Here is a 21,994-nt window from a genome sequence, read left to right on the forward strand (position 1 = left end):
ATACATCCGAGTCTTCAACTGCTAGGATTGAGATCCCTTCACAGCGGGAAGCCTAGAGAGGGCTGACGGGCGCCCCCGAGAGTTTGCAGGGAGAGTGTGTCACATCCGAGTCTTCAACTGCTAGGACCGGGGTCCCTACACAGTGGGCAGCCCAGAGAAGGCTGACGGATGCCCCAAGGGTATACAGGGAGAGCTTATTTCATCTGTGTCTTTAGCTGCTAGGACCGGGGTCCCTTCGCAGAGGGCAGCCTAGGGAAGGCTGACAGATGCCCCTACGGATCCCAAACGCCAAGCTCTCCCTCACTGTGTCTGCCCTATGACTGGCTGAAGTTCTTTTAAATTGTGCTTGGTTCTGTTACAGCAACTGAAGGAGTCAGGTTAAAGCTTAAACAGTTACAGGTTTATTAAAGAAGCTTATAAATCATATGATTACAAAGGCTATTGCTCTATTTCTTAACTGCTAGCAAATATAGATCTTAAAAATGGTTACAAAGAAAATAAAGATAGAAAATAGAAATAATGGTACCAAGTGACAGCTTAATCTTTAAAGAGTTCTAAGTCTATGTGTACACTTAAGACAAAGGACACATCCAGGTACAATTTTTACCCCCTTCTGTGCCTCTCGACTCCAGTGTATCAGGCCAGGGTTGGTCCCTCAATTTCTAGGAAAGACGAATACGAGGTGGGCATCCCCGTGGAACCTCGGGAGGCCAATCACCTAACCCAACCTGCAGATAGATGGTAGATTGACACTCAAAGTGAGTGTGCTGCTGGACCCATCTTTATACCCGTGGGTTCACGCATTCTCTTTCTTATTTATGGCGCCAAATGGTGCTGGTTTGTCTTTGTGATGCCAGCTCTTACAAGGGAGTTGTGAACTTAATTTACACTTGTAAGAGATAACTAAATTGGGAGTACTGGACATTCTTTGCTCAGCGGGTGATTTCTCCCCCCCCCCCCCCCCGCCAAGAACGGCTGTGTGTTCGTATCAATATAGGTGCCAGCCAAGGCAGTTCTCGCAGCCTCGAGGTCAGCAATTTGCGTATCTCTGTTTACAGCCATCCAGGGTCACAGCAGCCAGCATATCCGGGCCTTCTGTCAAGGAATCAAAGACTATGCTGATTTTATTGCTTTCTATGCCCTGTATGCTCCAGGCACCTCAGAGGGGCAAGCAAGATGGATGTTGCAAGGGGGGGTGGTTCCTGTCTGGCTACAGTTGAGAACAGCCCACTTTTTCACATCAAAGAATTTTTTAAAAATTTACTCTTTGACCCCCATTAGCCACACCGCTAACACCTGTTAACCATGCTCCTAACCCCCATTAGCCACACCCCCTGACTTCCATTAGCCAGGCCTTTGGAGGTAACACTCTCAGGGAAAGATAGACACATGACCAGAAGTAAAAGGTGTCATGTGACCTCTCTAAGGCCTTTTCCCACCACCCTCCTACCAATAGGGATTAGTTTGGCCCCCAACAACCCCCCCTCATGCAACTATCCTACAATTGCAATAACCTAATGTGTGTGACATTAACTCTGGGATGGAGAGGCTGGGGGAAGTATTCCCTCAGAGGCTGTGTCTTCACTGGCAGCTTCTTGCACAAGAACGGTTCTTGTGCAAGAAGTCTTGCACAAGAGAGAGTCCACACTGCCATATGTGAGATGTGTGTTTGTGCAAGAGCATCCATGGCAGTGTGAACGCTCTCTTGTGCAAGAAACCCCTGCCACGAGTCCACACTTCCCTCTTGCACAAGAGCGCCTGCGTGAGTGAGCTTACGCCTGTTAGAAAAGAGCGTTGCTCTTGCGCAAGAAGTCCTCTCTTACCACGCCGTACTGTAAATCTTCTTGCGCAAGAGCTGGCAGGCAGTGCGGATGCTCTGCAGATTCTTGAGCAAGAACGGCCGTTGTTGCACAAGAATCCGCCAGTGCATAGCCTAAGAGTTTCCTCCCATGAGCAGAATGAATTTTGTGTTGTGCACCAGTACTGCGTTCATATGGCTTGTTTGGATGTGCCACTGTGGCACCCAAGTTATTAATAAATATCTTATAAACCTCTAACTTTTCCCTGTGCTGCCATGTCTCCTCCACTTGCTCCATCAGCTCCCCTGGTTCCTGCTGCCCTCCAACCCTTACCCTCCTCTGCTGTCCTGACTCGGACTCCTGCCCTTCTCACTGCCCTCAACCCTCCTGAAACCTGCTCCCCCTCCACCAGCCCTTCTCTCCCCCCCTGTGCCCGCTCCTCCAGTAGCCCCACTCTGATCATGTGAGCTATCCCTCCTCATTCCTTCTCCTAATGCCTTCCTCTACACACCTGCCCTGCCTCTCTTCTCTGGTGCTGGTCCCTTCCCTGCAAGTGTCTGCCCTTCTGCTTCACCCCCAGAATCCTGTGGTACCTGCACCCTCCTGGTGCCTCCCCTTTCCCTCACTGCCCCTTCCCCCTTTGCCCTCTTTTTCCCTGATACCCACCCCCTCACCACCCTCTGCCCCCCATAGTCCTCATGCCCCTGTGCCCTCACACATGACTTGCTCCATCCCCGCCTTCCTCATGCCCACCCCTTCTTTCAAACCTGCTCCCAGCACCTCTCCCTCCAGCCCCCAGTGCCCTTACCCTCTCCTCTCCCAGCATCACCCTGTCCCGCCTCCCACTGACACCTCCCCTCCTGCCCTTTTCCTCATTGTCTCCACTTGGCCCCCTGGCATTTGTCTCTCCTCCACCCTGTCCTTTGGGGGTTTTGTGTGGTCCCCAACTGATTTTTCTGTAGTCAGTGGTCCTCAACCCAAAAATGGTTCCCCACATCTGCCATTAAGAAAACATTGAAACCTTCTGTGTTGAACAGAAATTAATATTTTACTTTATTTAAAATGAAGTTTGATAAGCTAGCATGAGAAAGTTATAATGCTTAATCTGTTTAATAATTTAAATTAAACTGTTCTCCCTAGCTGTAGCACCATGAAAATGGCTTGAGTGTAATTATGTAATCGATGGTGAGTTTCCATTAACAATTGGTGGTCCACAGAAAGATTTGCATTGAGCCAAGTGATCCACAGGCCACAAAGTTTGAGAACCGCTGATATAGATACAATACATACGAGTTACAGGATGATTAGATGCAATAGGAAGGTCAAAGGCAAACCATAGATTATTTGTTTTCTTTTTCTCTGGTGTTGCTTATAAAACACAGTCAGACAGTAAAAAAGAAATGCCAGTGCCTAACCAGAATGAATGGCTTGAGAATGCTGTAAACAAAGCAATAATTCCAGAAGCAGTATCCAGAATACAAGGCCATCCTTATCCAAATGTAGAATACTGAGTCTTAATGTCCACCCACCCACCTCTTCCTATTCCTGTTGTATGGCACTGCTTCCTTTGAAGGAGCTCTAGTTAACTTAAAAGTGAGGGAGCCTGCCAGACCTATTAGTAGAACACTGGACCTGTGAAAAAACCATTCAAATGGTAATAAAGCCATTTAACAGGCATTTGCCAACTCCAGCTATCCGTTTTTGACAGAGCTGTGTTAGTCTATAGGACCTGAGTTGAACATTTGCTTTAAAAATATTTAATTAGTGTCTTGTGAAAGATGAAAAAATCACTTATTTAAAAGATTGGCCCCCCTCCCCCAGCTGCAATCGGGCACAGGAGCATTAGTTTTAAAATACTGTATAGGGCTCCATACGTCCTAAGGATGCTCGTGCCAGAATACTGTCAGAATCAACTAAGAACTGCTAGTGCCAGATATATATATAAATATTTTAAAAAGGGTGCACCTTACATCCTACCTCACACTGAGCCAGCTCAAGTGACTGGCACGTGCTGAGCAGAATGTAAGGGGAGGGAGGCATAGACAAGGCTGCTCTATCTTTCTGCTTCTATCCACTTCTTGCCCATTTACTTACACTGGGTAGCAGCCACAAGTGCAAGGGCAGCATTATTCAGAGGACCTGTATCTCTAGATCAACAACACTAAATGCAACTGTGTGGAAGAGAGTGCATCTCACTTTCCTTTAGTTCCTTCTATGCAGCTGTGGTAGGCTAAATAAATAGCTAGTTCTACATGCTGAGTGCAAGATCCTAACATAATACAGGTGCAGAAGATGGTTGAATCAAGTCACGGGTAGAAATGGACATCCAGCCTCCTGGCTTCCTGCCCTGTGCTTAATCTGTGTTGTTGTATGGCTTTTTGGAGCAGGAGGATACTGTGCCTCCACTTTTACAAAATTTTGCTTATGTAAAAAATTGAGCAAAAGGGTATTTTTGCATATTTCCTCTGCAAAAATATTCTATCTTCTGTGAATGCCCAAAGAACTGACACTTTTTGGCTGTCCCCCCACAAAAAATGTCTTGGTAACAAATTTTGCACGCATTTTTCTGAACATGTTAAATCAGTTTCATGCAATCCTTTCGGCACTCTTTTTACACATCTCCTGGTGATGAATGCAGCATAAAAAAACCTAAACAGAAAAAAATGGAATAGTTATACAAAATGCCCTTTAAAATCAACAGAAATTTGACTGAGTTAGGAGTGATGAATTTGGGTCCCTATTATGGTTCTATGAGCTACCTTTAAGCCCCTGAAGTAATTTACATACGTGTTTAACTTTACACACTGCTAATTGACTCACTGACTTTGATATGCATAAAGCTAATGAAACGCTTAAATCTTTACCACATTAAGGCCCCCAATTCTGCAATACCCAGAGGGAGGGGATATTTCTATTTTACTTTGTTTCAGTTAAATGCTTAAATCAATAAGAATTCTATCATCGTTTAGCATTTGTAATATTCACTTCAATTTAAGGCTATGTTTAATTCCCCAATCACTAGATGTAACTACATCTTTTTTGTAAAATTAATCAGTGGTTTCTTTCTAATAATGCTGGGGAAGTTTTCCCATACCAAAGAGATTTCAAGGGCAGACAGAAGCAACAAAATGATTAAATGCTAGAGAATGTTTCTGTTCTGCTTTGTCTACCAAGCTGTAAAATCTAAAGCCAAATATGTCTCTTGGTGTTCATCCATTTTATGTGTATGCTGGATAGATGAAAGTGTTTTTCCAAATTTTAAACCAATTAACCCTAATAATCTGTAATCCTGTTTTAGAGATTATTCAAGGAGAATAGAATCAAAGGGATGAACATTTTGGAGTTACTGGAATATTTACCGCATATTGTTGTCTGTGTATTCTATGAATAAAAATATTGCATGAATGAAATATAATTAGATTTGACCATCAGTTTTACAAGTTTTGTTTGTCAGCTTTCACTGTATTCCATCTCTCTGTTATGAGTTCAAGGGTTCTTCTAGAACCCGTACTTCTGATTTCAATTCTTCACTTTAAAGAACATTCACACTCCTAAAAGAGCATTTTAGTATACACTCTGCTTTCAGCCTGCCGCTCTGCTCCAAAGTAACAGTTTGAGAGAGGCCTATATTCACTTGACTAAAAAATTCCCATCACCCTGAATTATGTTGCTGGCAGGCCAAAAGTGTGTTTTACACACCTAACGAATATAGCTATAGCATTTGAAGGCAGATAATTAAACTAGCTATAATGAAGTTACAGGAGCCTCATTTTAAGCAAATTAGTTATGTAAGTTATGATTGATTTTGATCAATATCTGTATCATTTGTTTTGCTAAGTACCAGTGAGAAGCTTTTGTATTTTGTTTTAATTTTAACAAATCATGCCAGAGATTCTAAATCCGTGAGACATTGGGTCAAAGGCTAAGGTTCGCTGTGTGTCTCTATGTTCCGTTATTATTATTACCTGTGAGAGTTAGTGATAGAAATGTAGCCGTGTTACTCTGGTGTAGCTGAAACAAAATACAGGACTATGTAGTACTTTAAAGACTAACAAGATGGTTTATTAGGTGATAAGCTTTCGTGGGCCAGACCACGACTTCATGCTAAAATTCGACACTCTCCGCGGGGGGGTTGAACAAAGACACCAACTACCTTATCCATTACAAAGATAACTTCCCCAATTATCACCTCTAATACCATTAGCTCACAGACATCTATCTTTCCCCACCTCTAATAGCATTAACTCACAGACATTTACCTTCCCCCCCTCCCCCCCGCATCCGCCTTCTGTTCTGAAATGTGATTTGTCCTTTTCATATGTGTTCATTTTTTTTAATTGTATCCTTTGGTATATATGGTTGTGACTATTTGATCTGAGGAAGTGGGTCTGGCCCATGAAAGCTCATCATCTAATAAACCATCTTGTTAGTCTTTAAAGTGCTACATAGTCCTGTATTTTGCTTATGTGAGAGTTAATATCAGTAATGACATGCTCAGTATAGGGAAATCAGCTTAGTGCTGTTGGAGTCATTCACTTGTTAGTTTTTTTCAAAGTATGCCATGCCTTAGGACCTCCTTTTAATATAAGTATCAGAAATTCCATATGTAAATTATTCAGTGATGTATAAAACTGATAAATAAAATACTTGTGAGCATGAATTGCTTATGTAATATCAGAAGTGCATTGCTTTAACTTCTCTACCTCTCTGTTGCTGTAATCATGTATTAAATAGTATTATTCACATGAGCATACTCCCAACAGGCAAACCATATGTAGAAATCTCAGAGGGGTAACTGTGTTAGTCTGTAACTTCTAAAACAACTTTTATAAACACAATATAGAATCATAGAATACTAGGACTGGAAGGGACCTCGAGAGGTCATCGAGTCCAGTCCCCTGCCCTAATGGCAGGGCCACATACTGTCTAGACCATTCCTGATAGACATTTATCTAACCTACTCTTAAATATCTCCACAGATGGGGATTCCACAACCTCCCTGGGCAATTTATTCCAGTGTTTGACTACCCTGACAGTTAGGAACTTTTTTCTAATGTCCAACCTAAACCTCCCTTGCTGCAGTTTAAGCCCATTGCTTCTTATTCTATCCCCAGAGGCCAAGATGAACAAGTTTTCTCCCTCCTCCTTATGACACCCTTTTAGATACCTGAAAATGACTATCATGTCCCCCCTCAGTCTTCTCTTTTTCTAAAATAAACAAACCCAATTCTTTCAGCCTTCCTTCATAGGTCATGTTCTCTAGACCTTTAATCATTCTTGTTGCTCTTCTCTGGACCCTCTCCAATTTCTCTACATCTTTCCTGAAATGTGGTGCCCAGAACTGGACACAATACTCCAACTGAGGCCTAACCAGCGCCGAGTAGAGCTGAAGAATGGCTTCTCGTGTCTTGCTCACAACACACCTGTTAATGCATCCCAGAATCATGTTTGCTTTTTTTGCAACAGCATCACACTGCTGATTCATATTCAGCTTTCTGCCATACTCCTTCCTAAATAGTCGCTTCCCATTCTGTATGTGTGAAACGTATTGTTCCTTCCTAAATGGAGGACTTTGCATTTGTCTTTATTAAACTTCACCCTGTTTACCTCAGACCATTTCTCCAATTTGTCAAGATGATTTTGAATTATGACCCTATCCTCCAGAGCAGTCGCAATCCCTCTCAGCTTGGTATCATCTACAAACTTAATAAGAGTACTTTCTATGCCAATATCTAAATCGTTGATGAAGATATTGAACAGAGCTGGTCCCAAAACATACCCCTATGGAACCCCACTTGTTATACCTTTCCAGCAGGATTGTGAACCATTAACTACTCTCTTGAGTATGGTTATCCAGCCAGTTATGCACCCACCTTATAGTAGCCCCATCTAAGTTGTATTTGCCTAGTTTATTGATAAGAATATCATGCAAGACCGTATCAAACGCCTTACTAAAGTCTAGTCTATTTATCTTTTGTAATTTGTCCTACTTTCCATTTTTTACATGACTCCTTCTTTATTTTTAGATCATGCAAGATCTTGTGGTTAAGCCAAGGCGATCTTTTGCCATATTTTCTATCTTTCCAATGCAGTGGAATAGCTTGCTTTTGGGCCCTTAACAATGTCCCTTTGAAAAACATGTAGTCCTGTGGCACATTAAAGACTGAAGAAGTGGGTTTTGCCCACTAAAGCTCACAATAACATACATGTATTTTTGTTAGTGTCACAGGACTACTCATGGGTTTTTTTTAAAGTTGTTTTTATATAGAGAGATGTTGTTCATATTTTTGTTTCCTTGTCTGCCTTTACTTTTACCTGTCCTCATCATTCTGTATAACTCTGCTGCTAGCAGACCTCTCCTTTTCCAATTAACAGAAACAGTTGCATTCCAGGCACATCCTATTGTCCTACCACAATCAAATCTTTCATTAAGTTCTAAGAGGAGAATGCATACCAAATTTGTGGTCCTAGCTCTTAATGTTTAGGAGGAGTTCTTGAACAAACAGATTCACAGACAGACGGACAGACAGGCGCACTAACTCTCTCAAATATGTAGTAGATATATTTCACCCCAACTTAGAAATAATACCTTTGTTTGCTTTGTGAATCAGATATAAATCTCTATATGTGAATAATCTATTTTGTTCTTTTCATGTAATGTCTCACGTCCTATGATAAGCCTTGAAAGATGTGAAGAAAAGAGTGTTGGATACAATCAAAGATTGATAAAATCAATCAAATCAAAGTACAGAGTGTCTACTAGATTTAGAATATCATAAGGGATTTTCTTTGTTGTCTCTGATTAATAATTGTGGCACTCCAGAAGCGATAAGAATTGTATAGCACTAGTGTGGGGGGGAGGGAGAAAGAATGTTTAAAGACAAAAGTCTCTAGCAAGGGTATCAAAAGGGTAGCAGTGTTAGTCTGTAAGGTTACATCTAGACAGTGGTACTATTTTGGGATACCTCCGGTATTCCAAAATAGCTATACCTCCGGTATTCCAAGATAGCATCTTTTAAGCAAGCCCGTTATTTTGAAATATAACAGGCTCTCTGTTCCAATATCCTTTTAAACTGTGTTCCACGAGGATTAAGGAACATTTCAGAATAGTGGTTTCTTTAGAAATTTAGCTGATTTAGAAAATAAGCTATTTTGAAATTAACTCAAAATAAGCTACACAATTTGTGTAGCTCAAATTGCGTTGCTTATTTCAAGCTAAGGGTGTGATATAGAAGCTCCCTAACTGAATAAACTTAAAAAAACAGCAAATAGGCTAGCAGCACCTTAGGCTATGCCTAGACTACATGGCTCCATCAATGGAGCCATGTAGATGAGCTTACTAGACATAGGAAAATGAAGCAGCGATTTAAATAATCGCAGCTTCATTTACATCAAAATGGCCACCGCACTGTGCCAATCAGCTGTTTGGTAGTACAGCGGGGCAGTCTGGACGCTCCGCGGTCGACAACGGAAGCCTTTGTTGACCACTCAGTTATGCCTCGTGGAATGAGTTTTACCGGAGCGGTCGACAAAGGCTTCTGTTGTCGACCGCAGAGCATCTAGACTGCCCTGCTGTGCCGCCAAACAGCTGATCAGCACAACGTGGCAGCTATTTTGATGTAAATGAAGTGGCGATTATTTAAATTGCAGCTTCATTTTCCTAAGTCTAGTAAACTCATCTACATGGCTCCGTCGACGGAGCCATGTAGTCTAGACATACCCTTAGAGACCAACAAAAAAATGTAGATGGTACCATGAGCTTTCGTGGGCACAACCCACTTCTTCAACTGAAGTTTTTTAAGTTTATTCTAGCAAGGGATATAACTTCAGAATATTGAGAGATTGTTTCAAAGGAGTGGATTTATGGCAATAGTTGGCAAAAATAACAAAATACAATCTATGAAATGAATTAAACCCTCCGACTACAGAAAGCATTGACTACATTTGTTCCATACCAACATCTTTTATTGGATATCAACAAGACAGTGGACAAACTGAGAGAGCTGAAATCTGAGCACTCATTTGGCACATGTCCAATAGAAGGATAGCCTCCTTCAAGGAGCTTGAAATAATGGCTCTACATGGTACCCCAGTGTTTTTTTCCAGAAGATATTTTGAGGTGCTTGCTAAGCCCAAGTACAGGGAAGACTCTCCCCCACGTTTAGGTTCATAGGACTAAGCAAAGCTTGTTGCATGCCCATGTGGGAAAGTTGCTTCCCTTCTCACAAACCACAGGATTAATCAGAGTTGACTGACCGCTCAAACTAGCTGCAAAATCTCCAGGGATGTTGAGATTTCATTTAGAAAATCATACTGTCCCCTTTCTTCTTTAGGTTGTCTTGCTGAACCTACATTCTTTAGTGATAACCCAAGTGTCTATACTTTAAGTTGAACTAATGATATATCTGTGCCCCCTTTTGAATATCCAAGTTTATTGGATTGAGAGAGATTGAATAATACATTCAAGCAATTGTTTTTAGTATTCTAGCTTGTCTTTTTGGACCAATCCATTCAAATAGCAGGAACTATTCTCTTAAGAGTGCCTTCAAGCCACATGTGTCTTTTCTCTTTGAAGAAATACTGGAAGTGGAATAAATGTGTTAGGTACTAAAGAATTGATTATCAATAATCAGAAGTAAATGTTATATTTGCTCTGCTTCATATAACTGCTGATCCTCAGTCCAGTCTTTGATGGCTGCTTGTAGGGCTGTATTGGTGTGTTCAGTGCATACCTAGAACTTGGTTGGGTCTGCATTTGATTGGTAAATTATTGAGTGTATATTGATGTAGTTCTGGGTGAGTTAAAATTGTTGGTTAGTTAAGAATAAACAAATGCACCTATTTAAAAAATACTCTTTGAGTTAAAAGCTGACCTGAAAAGAATTTAGCATTAAATAATAAGCTAACACTTCTTGAATTCAATAAAAAAGATCATCTTATTAGATTCCATTCAAATATAGTATAACACTCTTCCAACTGGGTAATCTAGTTTTTTTAGATGTCCACTTTAAAATCTGATACCTGGAATATTCATAAAATTGATCTTATTTCACTCTTTCATAGCAAAGTAAAAGCTTCTAAGACACTTTTTTTTTCTGACAGACCATTTTTCTAAACAATGTGAAAATCTGGGGCCCACAACATTTTCACATATAACTAGACTTTGAATAGTCACAGCTATGGAGACACCAATCATAGTGAATGGACTCTGTGATTTTACACACAGAAATATTTTCACATTATTTTTGCTATAGGAATTAAATGTTGATATTTAAATCCTAAGCATAATATAAAGGTACATCTGCTCGTCTTCCATGCTGTGATTGAGCCACAGACTTTAAAAGCTAATTTTTAAAATATACATTAGTATACTTGTAATTAAGGATGTTACTGTTTCCATTTAAAGCATCAAGAGTAGACCTAAGGATTTCTTATCTTTGTTAGTTTTCTTATTGCATTTATTACCATAGTAGCAATTGTAAAAGATTATATCGATTTGAGAGAGATTCCCTCTATTTAAAATGGAAGAAATACTTTGTAACCAGTTATATACTTCCAAACACAAAGAATACACCTAAGTGGAGGATAACGTGAAATGTCCTTTTGCTGTCATTATTGATCACTAGCATTACGCAAACCAGCATTAACTATCACAGTGGGTATTTTCAGAGTGACAAGACAGACTGATTCATGTGTGTGTGTAAGGTACCAATATACACTGCTTTGAAGTTTGGTCATATATACCATAATTGTGTGCTTCATCCATTATAGATATTTATGTGATTTACTCTTTTTTCTGTCTATCCCATCAAAGCATTTATTGACAAAACTCGGTATAATACTGGAGTATCAAGGGACATATCACAGCATCTTCCCTTTGTCTTCACACAGCAGAAGATATTTAGCAATCTGTGCTTTATGTATACCTTATTATACATATTTCCTTTCATCTTCAGACCGATAACGGCCTTTCAAAACTGTGGAGTGACTCTGAGAGCACTAATGGCAAATGGACAAAAGCAGAACTGCACCTGGGGAAGTTGAGGAATTTCAAAATAATATTTGAAGGCATTCGTGCCAAAGACCTAGGTGGAGGAGCAGCAATAGATGATATTGAGTTCAAGAATTGCACCACAAGTAAGTATAAGAGACATGTTTTCTGTGGAATTGGCTAGAATAGAAAGAGTGAGCTCATAACTGATTTTAAGCATATTATACTTTGTTAAAGATTTGCCATACATTTTATATATATATATATATATATATATATATAAAAATCAGTCATGAATAAATTATTTTATTCTTGACATTTTAATAGAAATTCTATTCAAATGGGAACTTTCACACTCATACAACATTCTTTGACAAGTGGCCATAAAGCTAGTAAATGTATTCTCTTTTTTGCTTTTTAAACTCTTTTGTTTTGAATAAGAGCTTTTTCCCTATTAAAACAATTTCTCTTTCTATTGGAGTCAACAGTGAAGTTGATGTTCAGTTAGATCCTCAGCTGTTATAAATTGGCATAGCTCTGGTAAATTGATATACTCCCATTCAGCTTTGCTGAGGATCTCCCTGTTGTCTCACAATAATGTGCTAGTCTGTTACCATGAATGGAAGTCAAATATCCTTTCATGCTCCTCTCCCAGCCTCAAAGTTAAGGCATTACCAAAGACAGGAGGGAAATAAAGTGTTTCTCCCTTTAATGATTGTTCTTCATTGTTCTTTCCTCTCCATGTGGATGCTTGGCCTCCTTGGCTATGTCTAGACTGCAAGCCTCTTTCAAAAGAGGCTTTTTCGAAAGATACTTTCGAAAAAGCCTCTTTCGAAAAAGAGCATCTAGACTGCAAGCAGTACTTTCGAAAAAGCAAACCGCTTTTTCGAAAGAAAGCACTCAGGCAGTCTGGATGCTCTCTTTCGAAAAAGCCCTGTTTGCATTCAAGAACGCCTTTTTTTGAAAGAGCACTTTCGAAAAAAGGCATTCTTCCTCATGAAATGTGGTTTTCCGCCGTCGAAAGAAAAGCCGCGTTCTTTCAATTTAATTTCGAAAGAACGCAGCTGTAGTCTAGACGCAGGTGAAGTTTTTTCGAAAAAAGGCTACTTTTTTTGAAAAAACCCTTGAGTCTGGACACAGCCCTTGTGAGCTTGGGGGAGGTGAGAAGGAAGGCTGATTGGCTGGTTAAAAGGATTCAGTAAAAGCCTATTGGCTCATGGGCATCCAAGGAGGAGGACCATTCTATGCCTGGAAGCAATAGCTTCTCCTCTCTCCCCATTCTGGGACTAGAGTAGCGCTGTGTTTGTGGACTTTGATATGGAAATCATTCTAGTAGCCGTTGAGGGTGATGGGAAGGATTTTTTCTCTCACTGCCAGATTGGCTATGGCAGCTGCTCCCTTTGAGCAACCCAGGCATCTTGTGTGTAGGTTCGGTCATACCATATTCCTGTTATTGTGATTTGACAAGTGCAAATACAGGTCATCATTTAATATAGGGTCTGGTTCTCTGATAAACTGGAATTGAACATTATCACCCGTTTTGCCTTTCCTCTCAGCCCTCCTATGAGAGGAGTGTTTTGGGGTCCCAGCAATTATTCTGGGAACACGTTAAGGCAGGGAGGGTTGAAAGTTTGTACAAATAACAAAAGAAGGTTCATCTTCTTTGGGTACGTTATTCTTGGATTGTGTCCAGATGTATTAAATTGATAGAGCTGTGGATTCGTTAAACCAAAGTCTTGGTGTCCTGTCTGTCTTCCTACAGTGTTCAAGAATCTAAAATTTTGAGTTCACTGCAGTGTTTCAGTGGAATTCATCTAACAAAAATGAAAAGGAAATGATATTTAAAAAAGTAAATTAATGTCACAAGTGTAGTACCAGTATATTTTTGTGTGAATATAATGGTTCAAAATAGAGTGCACACTCGCTGGTACAATTAATAGAAGCAAAGTCTCTTAGTACTTACAATTACCTTGCATTATATGACGATAAAGATAAATGATGTATATACTATGGTTATAATGTAAAATTTGCTTCTACTAACTTTGCTAGCTAATGAGCACTACATTTTGAAAGTGTATGTAAATATATAACAAAAATATTATATAAAATAAGTATTTGTGGTTATCTTCATTACATATATTGTAAGATATTTTGAAAATAACACTATATTATGGAAAATATTTTATCTAGCACTATGTTTATAAGGAAGAAAATATTTACTACACTAGGGTGCTCATAACTGGATTTTAAAGTTCCAAACGTGTTTAAAATTTCAAGGTTTACTTTTGGCTTAGTTTCCCTGAATTACTACCTGGACCTGAATGTTAATATTGTTTTATAATCATCCTTGTGTTTGAAGATCATTGTAGTGATGAAATTTAGAAAGTTACCTTGGTTTATTATGATGTTATAACAACTGTTTGTTTTTGAGCACTGCTTCAATAATGGACACTGCTGAGAAAGCAATTATGCATGTTATGATTATTTTCACATACATTACAACTTCTGTAGCACCACAGTCCTGTGTAATTTGCAGAAAGCTAGTGTTTATGGGCATGAATGACTCATGGGATGCTTTTCTGATCATTGTCTGGACTATGCTATGAACTCCAAAAGGCGGCGAAGTTATTATGAGAGAGGTGCAAAGCTGCTTTATAAACTACACTGAAAAGAAAAAAGAGCTGGTCAGGAAAGTTAGAAACACAAGATAATCTTCTTTTACAGAGCTATCACTTGCATGGCAGATGTCTTTGGAAACATTATGGGGAAATCTTTACAAAATGATGAATTACTCATTTCTCTAGTGGACACAATGAGGCTTTCATTAAACTTCAGGTGTATACATCCAATTCCTTTATTAGGCTCCTTTTCTTTTAGTTTTACAAACTCTGTACATTTAAGCCAATAGAGGGAAAACCAGTAATTTTCTGAATATCATTATATTTATTCTCTAGATAGCCCAAGGTTCTATCAGTTACAATCTCAGATTCCATATTTTGGTCTCTAGGTTCCTTTTATAGGGAGGAAAAATGCCCCAAACCTCCAGTGGCTATGACAGTTTTGCTGTTGGTCTTTCTTCTGTTCAGTCTGAACTGTGGTAACAGAGGCAGCATGGTAAAGACTGGAGATTCTCTTGGCGGGGGAGGGGGAATACAAGGTTTGCAAGAAACCTTCCCGTGACTCCTCATTTAATTAGTGGTTGCCCTACCCCCACCCCCCAATGATCCACTCAACTAACCAGTAATGGAGCTGTGTTGCTATTGGTTCCAGTAGCACTCTAATCCCATCAGTGGAAGTGAAAATGTACAGAAGAAGAATTTAGACTCCTTTAGGAAGCATCAGTTAATTTGGTTTTTAGGCAGATATTAGGAATGCATAAAGATTGGGAAAATACTATTTAGAGCGGCTGTTCCCTCATTCCTGCCTCTGTTCCATAGCCCAGTTCACTTTTCCACATGTGGGCCTTCAGCTATAAAGGAAACAACAACTCAGGTAGGTAGATGCATTTTCATCACCATGTCACTTCCCTTCCTACTGCCTGTCACTTACATTTTCGCAGTATCAAAGCAGTTTTGGCCCCCAAAGCTTTTGGGTGAGAGTAGCAGAATTTCCTTGGCAGGTGTCCTATTCTTTTGGAGTTCCCTCCAAAGTGAAATATTAATCACAAATCCAGCGAATTTCAGAAATTTATTTGCCAAATGGATTAAGCATTGGTCCTCTTCTCTAGCTGACTAAGGTAGAGTATCTCTGGTTGAAATCATGAATAGTTCAGCATAACTAGATTGACATAATAATTATTACATGCCATTGCTTGGTGCTTCACTAAACTATAGTGTTTTAGAAGAATGCAGCCTTATTGTTTGTTGTAAGATGACTACTGTGGCAGTTGTGTTATAAGTATCCTGGGCTTCCACCATGCAGGTGCATAAAGGAGCGTTTGTCTTTTGTGAGAAACTCCATACTCCAGGACCACATAACAAATATTCAGTCATCCTGGTGCCTCATTGGCAAGAATGTGCTGAATAAACAATGAAACCCATGCCAGGTCCTACTCTGGGAGTTCCCTCTCCAGAGGGGTTTCAGAGAGAGGCACAGATTAAACTGCCCGAGGCTACATGGGTGCAATGCCTTTTCCTCAAACATTTTAGGAGAGAGAATATGGGATTGCTTGGCTTTTCCAGTCACACCTCCTGTTCAGTGATTATTTCTCTTTCATGGGAGAAACTCATGCACGTGTTATACTGAGTGAAGCTTCTGGGCTGTGGCATTCTCCACGGGAGCAGGTTTAGTGCCATCCTGGGGGATATATTTATGTAACTTGATTCCAGTTTCCTGACTACACTGTGGAATTAGGGCCTGATCTAATGTTCATCAAAAATCAACGGGCTTCTTTCCATTAGCTTTCATGTCCTTTGAATCAGGCTATTTGGATCAAGCCATTAATATGATTTTGTTCACTTCCATGCTACAGTTTGGGAAAAGCTTTTTAATTTTCCTAATACATCTGGGGTTCTGACCTTCATCTTAGTATGCAATCACAAAGAAGCCTGCCTTTCCCTTACTTGTACTTGTTTGTAATTGGCTCCTGTACCTTTGTAGAACAGGCAAATAAAGTGCATTTTGCCATATTCACAAAAACAACCTTTCCCATCTGGTCCTAGCCTGGGGCACTCAGGACTACAGAAAGCATGTTGTGTCTAAGCTGTTTTTGTAGCACAAAGTACAGTATGTAGTTTTCTTATTGGAGATGTCTGGCTAAGGAAAATGGTTCTTAAAAGAAGCACAAAGCTTCTTGAGCACTATTATCATGCAAACAGACCAGACTTTTCTCCCTGTCTAATTCATTGATTTATGACCTAGCACTGGAAGCAGATGTGGGAGCTCTGAGTAAGAAGCATAACTAGAATTGCTAAGGTAAGAGCAGAGGTGGTCACATTTGTATTCTCAGTAAATTATGAGACCTGCAGGTTGCAGTACAATATAAAAGATATTCAAACCACTGTAAATAGCATGGAGGAATAAATCAATAAAACAGCCTACAAAAGCCTTAAGTAAAGTTAAGAATACCAAATCAGCAGCTGCGTCCATGATGCAATGTAAGACTGAGATAATCAGAAGGCAGTGGAAGTCAGTGTTTTAAGGTGCCAGATGTCCAGGTGGGGCTCCTCCACATGTTCTCTACTTTCAGGAGTGGATTTGCAGTATTCCAGGTTACTTGCCCATTTCTGCTTCCAACAGGAATAATGTTGCTTTCCAGAGTATGGGCATATATTAGCATTGCTTTTGCAGAGAGGAAATGTTGGGTAATGGTTACAGCAGAATTAATAGCCAGGGCTTATCTGAGCTGAGCACGCAAATGGCTATGTTTTCAATTGCTGACCAGCTGGAGGGAGCCAAACTTCCAAGGACTGAGTACCCTAAACTCTATTGTCATCTATGAAAGTTGAGGGAAGCTGCAGCTTAAGGGTGCGTCTAGACTGGCATGATTTTCTGCAAATGCTTTTAACAGAAAAGTTTTTCCGTTAAAAGCATTTGTGGAAAAGAGTGTCTAGATTGGCACGGATGCTTTTGTGTAAAAAGTGCTTTTGCGCAAAAGCATCCGTGCCAAATCTAGATGTGGTTTTGTGCAAGAAAGCTCTGGTGGCCATTTTCTCTATCGGGGCTTTTTTGCGCTAAACAGTTTTTACCTGTCTACACTGGCCCTCTTGCGCAAAAGCATTTGTACAAGAGGGCTTTTTCCTGAGCGGGAGCGTCAGTGTATTTGCACAAGAACACTGACAATAATACATTAGATCATCAGTGTTCTTGTGCAAATTCAAACGGCCAGTGTAGACAGCTGGCAAGTTTTTGCTCAAAAGCAGCCGCTTTTGCGCAAAATCTTGCCAGTCTAGATGCAGCCAAACGGTCTTGCATTCCAGGACTGTGAGGTCTGTGAGAAATGGCATTGGTGTCTGGTCTGAGAGCTAGAAACAAATTGCATGCAAAAAGTTGTTTTTAAAGAGGAAATGTTTGATAGGTTCCAGACTTGATTTTTTTTCTAATTTGCAGATTTATGTACTATAATTCTTACTGAAAAACCACCCAATTGTCCTAAAAGAGCTAGAGTAAATTTACAAATTTTAAAAAGTGTTCACTCTTATTATTGTACATACATTGTGTTTGTTATTTGCAGACCTATAGTAATTGGAAAAAACAGAGGTACAAAATAATGTCCATAGATTGCTTTTGTTTTTTTCTAACTTCTATTCTTTTCATTATGTCCATCTTGTAACTTCCCCTAAAAGTTTCGGGAAAGAAGTTGTAGTTTTGGACCACTCCCAGTCCCCACAAAAAGCATATTGTTGATCTGAAATGCAAGAGACGGGCTTAGTGCTGATAATTTGCCATCACATAACAGCAGGCTGAAATCAAACATGCAAGATAACAGAAGTGCTATTGTCATAGGTCTGGATTTTGTATTTAAAGTAGTGGAAGACTCACTGCCTGTGATAAATTAAAAAAAAATCTAGTTCTACTTCAGCATGATGCAAGAGGTGAGAATATCAACCTTAAAACATACCTCAGTAAACCAGATGATGTGACTTGGGCACAAATTATTATCACAAGGCAGTATTAAGAACACAGATAATAACAATAATTATAAATTCAAATGTAATGAAATGTCCAGGAAAGTGAAAGGAATGATCCATCTTATTCATCTGCTGAATGATTAGCTAATTCATTTCGGCTTTCATGGTCTGTTAAATGAGTCTTGTGAAAACACAGGAAAAAGAAATGAACTATTCAGTTCCAATGGCTTTTATGAACTGCCTTTTTGGAACCATATTTTACAAAGCTTTTTTTCTATCTTTAAGGAGATTCACCGGCATTCTCAGCTCCATTCTGATGCTCTTGTAATGGTTCTAGAATTATATCCAGTTTAAAAAAAAACAATGATGGGAACTATGACCTAGTAGAGAAGGGTAAATAGCTTAATTTATAATTATGGCTGACTAAATCACTTGCCCAAAGCAGATTTGATCTAAAATGTCCAGGAGGTTTAAAAATGTTTGTTTCACTTTTTAATATTTTTATCAGTTTTGTTTCTCCTCACTTCCTGCTTATGCATGCATGAAAGGTGAAAATATGGAAATAACCTCAGAAGAAGGAAGCTTTGAAAGTGATGAGAGGAAAACCTGTTCTGGTGTAAAATCCAGCCTAAACATATGGCTCCATAAGACTGTGGCTACCCCAGTGTTTGGCTGCTTAGTCCAACTTTTGATCTTATAAATATAGGCCACCACTTTACTTCTCTGGGGCTAATAGGGAATTTTCCCTCAAGTCAGACTGGCAAGGTTCTTGGGGGCTTTTTACTTTTATTTGTGTCATGTGGGACATGTCATTTGATAGGTTCATCTGGGTATGTGGACTACCTTTTGGTGACAAACTGCCTTTTGGTGACAAAACTGTCAGAGCATACAGAATGCAATGTGACTTTTGCCAGGAAAAATGCCCAGTTTTGGCAGAAAAATCAAACACCCCTATATGAGTTTTTTTTCTTTCCCCTTCTTTTATTTTGCACAAAGCGCCAGTGTAGGCGGAACTGGCTTTCATCAGTATCTCACAATGCCTTTCGTAATTGTTCTGCTCAGTATTTGCTGCCCTGCAGCATGTACCCCTCCCCTTTCAGAGCTCCCAGAAGTAGCTGATAGCTGTGATCTGCTCAGTTTGGGGAACAAAGAGCTGCAGAGGGAAGGGAGATAGACTGCTGTGCTGCTTTGAAATTCCTCAGCTCTGAGAGCTTACGGAGCTGCTCCCAAAAGCTGAGGAGGCTGTTGAAGAACTCGGAGGGATCACCTCTGCCTTTCGTCAACACTGCTCTGTGGGCTACATACCCACACTTCATTGCTCACAGGTGTCCCCAGTGGGACATGATCTTTCTATAGAGGAAGAAAGTCTGAACACCGGCTGATTTTTGCTTTGTTGACTTTTGGGTGTTGATGTAAGTGATGTTGACAAAATTTGGTAGTGCAAACATATCCCCAAGTGATCCAAGAGTCCATTCTATCCTTAAACTTTATTACTTGAACTTTTAGTTCTGTACCATGCAAAACTTGATAGTTAGTTGAGAAGCTAGTCCTCCCTCCTTGGGAATACAAGAGGATCAAAAGTTTATAACAAATAATATGAACAACACTGCAGAAATAGTAGTTTTCTAGGGAGAGAGAGAAATAAAAGTTGCAGTTCATTTAGCTTCTCTAGATGCATATTAGTATTTCATAGTATAAAGCATGAGACATTTGTATAGTTTTCGATCAGTTTATTCCCTTTCTGTTTCTTTTTCCTTCCCCGTTTGGTATTGCTTAACATTTCTGAATGCTTTGCTCTTTTTCTATCATTTCTCTTGTGTTAGGCTATTCTGAAATATGAGATTCAAAGGATTCAGATAACATCATTAACTGATCCAAAGTTCCATGAAGTCAATGGAAAGATTCCCTTTGATTTCAGTAAGCTTTAGATTAGGCCTTTGGAGAGAATTTTATTAGCACCTATACTGTTCTCAAGTACCACAGTGATGGGTTAATTTACAAAATACTGGAATTGAATCATTGGGAATCTTTAATTTTTCATCGTTACAGGAGAAAAAAAGTTATTTTTGACAAATCTGGGAACATTTTGGTATCGCTGACTTAATATCAATCATGCAATGATGATACATTTGTTCTCTTAAGGGGGGCTTTCACCCATGTTCTAATGTGCCTACCTTGGATCAGAGTGGCATAAAGGCTGTCAGAGCCAGGCCAGGGGTTGCCTGTGTGTACTGTGCTAAATTGTGGTTAGGAGATGAGTAGTGGGGACAGGAGTAAGCTGAGTTAGGATGCCAGGATGTCGGGCACACACCAGGGGGCAGGCAGATAGCACAGATGGGATCAAGTTGGGTCAGGATGTCGAGATCACGCACCAGATTATAGACAGTGAAATAATAGGAAAGTTATGGACAAACCAGGGTCAGAATCTGGATTCCATAGTCTAAAGCAAGCAAGGTCTGGAATGGGGGCATAATTGCTTCCTGGTTTAAATACCAGCATCAACCAATCAGTAAGCTGTGAAGGGCCACCACTCTATAGAGCTTAACTCCACAGGGTCCCCCGGAAGAAACCTAGTCTAGAGGGAACAGTAGCCTAGAACCCTAAGGGTCCCTTGTGCTTTTATAAAGGAACTCTATAGTCTTTGCATCCAGTTGGGGAAAATATCCCCCACTGGATACTGTCTTCCAGAGATTCCTGGAATGCCCTTGCACAGAAGGTGTGCAAAGAGTTGGTGCAAGGCTGCTGCACATTGCTGCATAGGTTCTGTGCAGCCATGCCGCCTATAGGCAGCTGGGAATAGGCTGTCTTCCCTTTGTAGTTGTAGATATACTAGGGGATGCTTGGGACCCTGGAGCAGTCCAGAATTGTGAGGGTAAATAAAGTGATTTAAATCCTCTGCCCCCTTTTAGCTTTAGCCATGATTTCCCTGCTGAATCTCACAGCATCTTGCCCTTTGTGTCTTTCACTAACCAGGCCCATGGGAACAAAGGAACGAAAGAGACTGTGTATAACCTGGTGAAGCCAAGAAATATAGTACAGGATCAACCTCTCTAGTCCGGCACCCTTGGGACCTGACCGGTGCTGAACCAGAGAATTTGCTCAATCCCGGGAGGTCAATATTGTAGCAAATAAGTGGAACAATGTTTGCACTGCTGCTTAATAATATCTGACTGTACTGATAGCTCTTGGATAGGTGTAGGCTTTTATAGGATATATCAGCTCTCTTCATAACAAAGTGTTAGTGTTGTTACACAATGTTATTGTATTGGCACAGGGAAATAAGTAGATAAAGCATAAAAACTATGCTTATGGTTAGCGGCATTAGCAGCACTTTCTTTGTTAGCTGGGCTTTAAGAAGACATTTAGGGGTAAATCAGAGCTAAATAACAGCACAGAACACAGAGAGCCAGGACTGGAAGCTGTGAACAAACTTTACAGGACCATGGGAAAGTTGGCCAGACTCGTGATAAATGGCTATCCTGCTAACTAATATCATGCTGGACCACAGAATGCAAATTAGAGAGGTTAAACCTGTAACTGAAGGACAGCACTTCTTGGGAAACTCAAGTTAGCTTTCTCCCACTTTGTTCCTCTTATCAAATAAAAGTCATACGTGGGTCCTGCAGCTTAGCAGG

The 21,994-nt window shown here is 40.1% G+C and overlaps 1 protein-coding gene across 1 annotated transcript in view; it reads left to right on the forward strand.

Annotated features, from left to right (window-relative positions):
- MALRD1 (MAM and LDL receptor class A domain containing 1) overlaps positions 1-21,994 on the forward strand; it is a 439,697-nt gene that overhangs the window by 274,022 nt on the left and 143,681 nt on the right. The window contains exon 29 of the mRNA XM_075922485.1: positions 11,756-11,936. Within this exon, the coding sequence (XP_075778600.1) occupies positions 11,756-11,936 (181 nt within the window). The remainder of the gene's footprint in view (positions 1-11,755; positions 11,937-21,994) is intronic.

Source organism: Pelodiscus sinensis, chromosome 2 (genome assembly GCF_049634645.1).
Source record: "Pelodiscus sinensis isolate JC-2024 chromosome 2, ASM4963464v1, whole genome shotgun sequence".
Classification (NCBI taxonomy): domain Eukaryota; kingdom Metazoa; phylum Chordata; order Testudines; family Trionychidae; genus Pelodiscus; species Pelodiscus sinensis.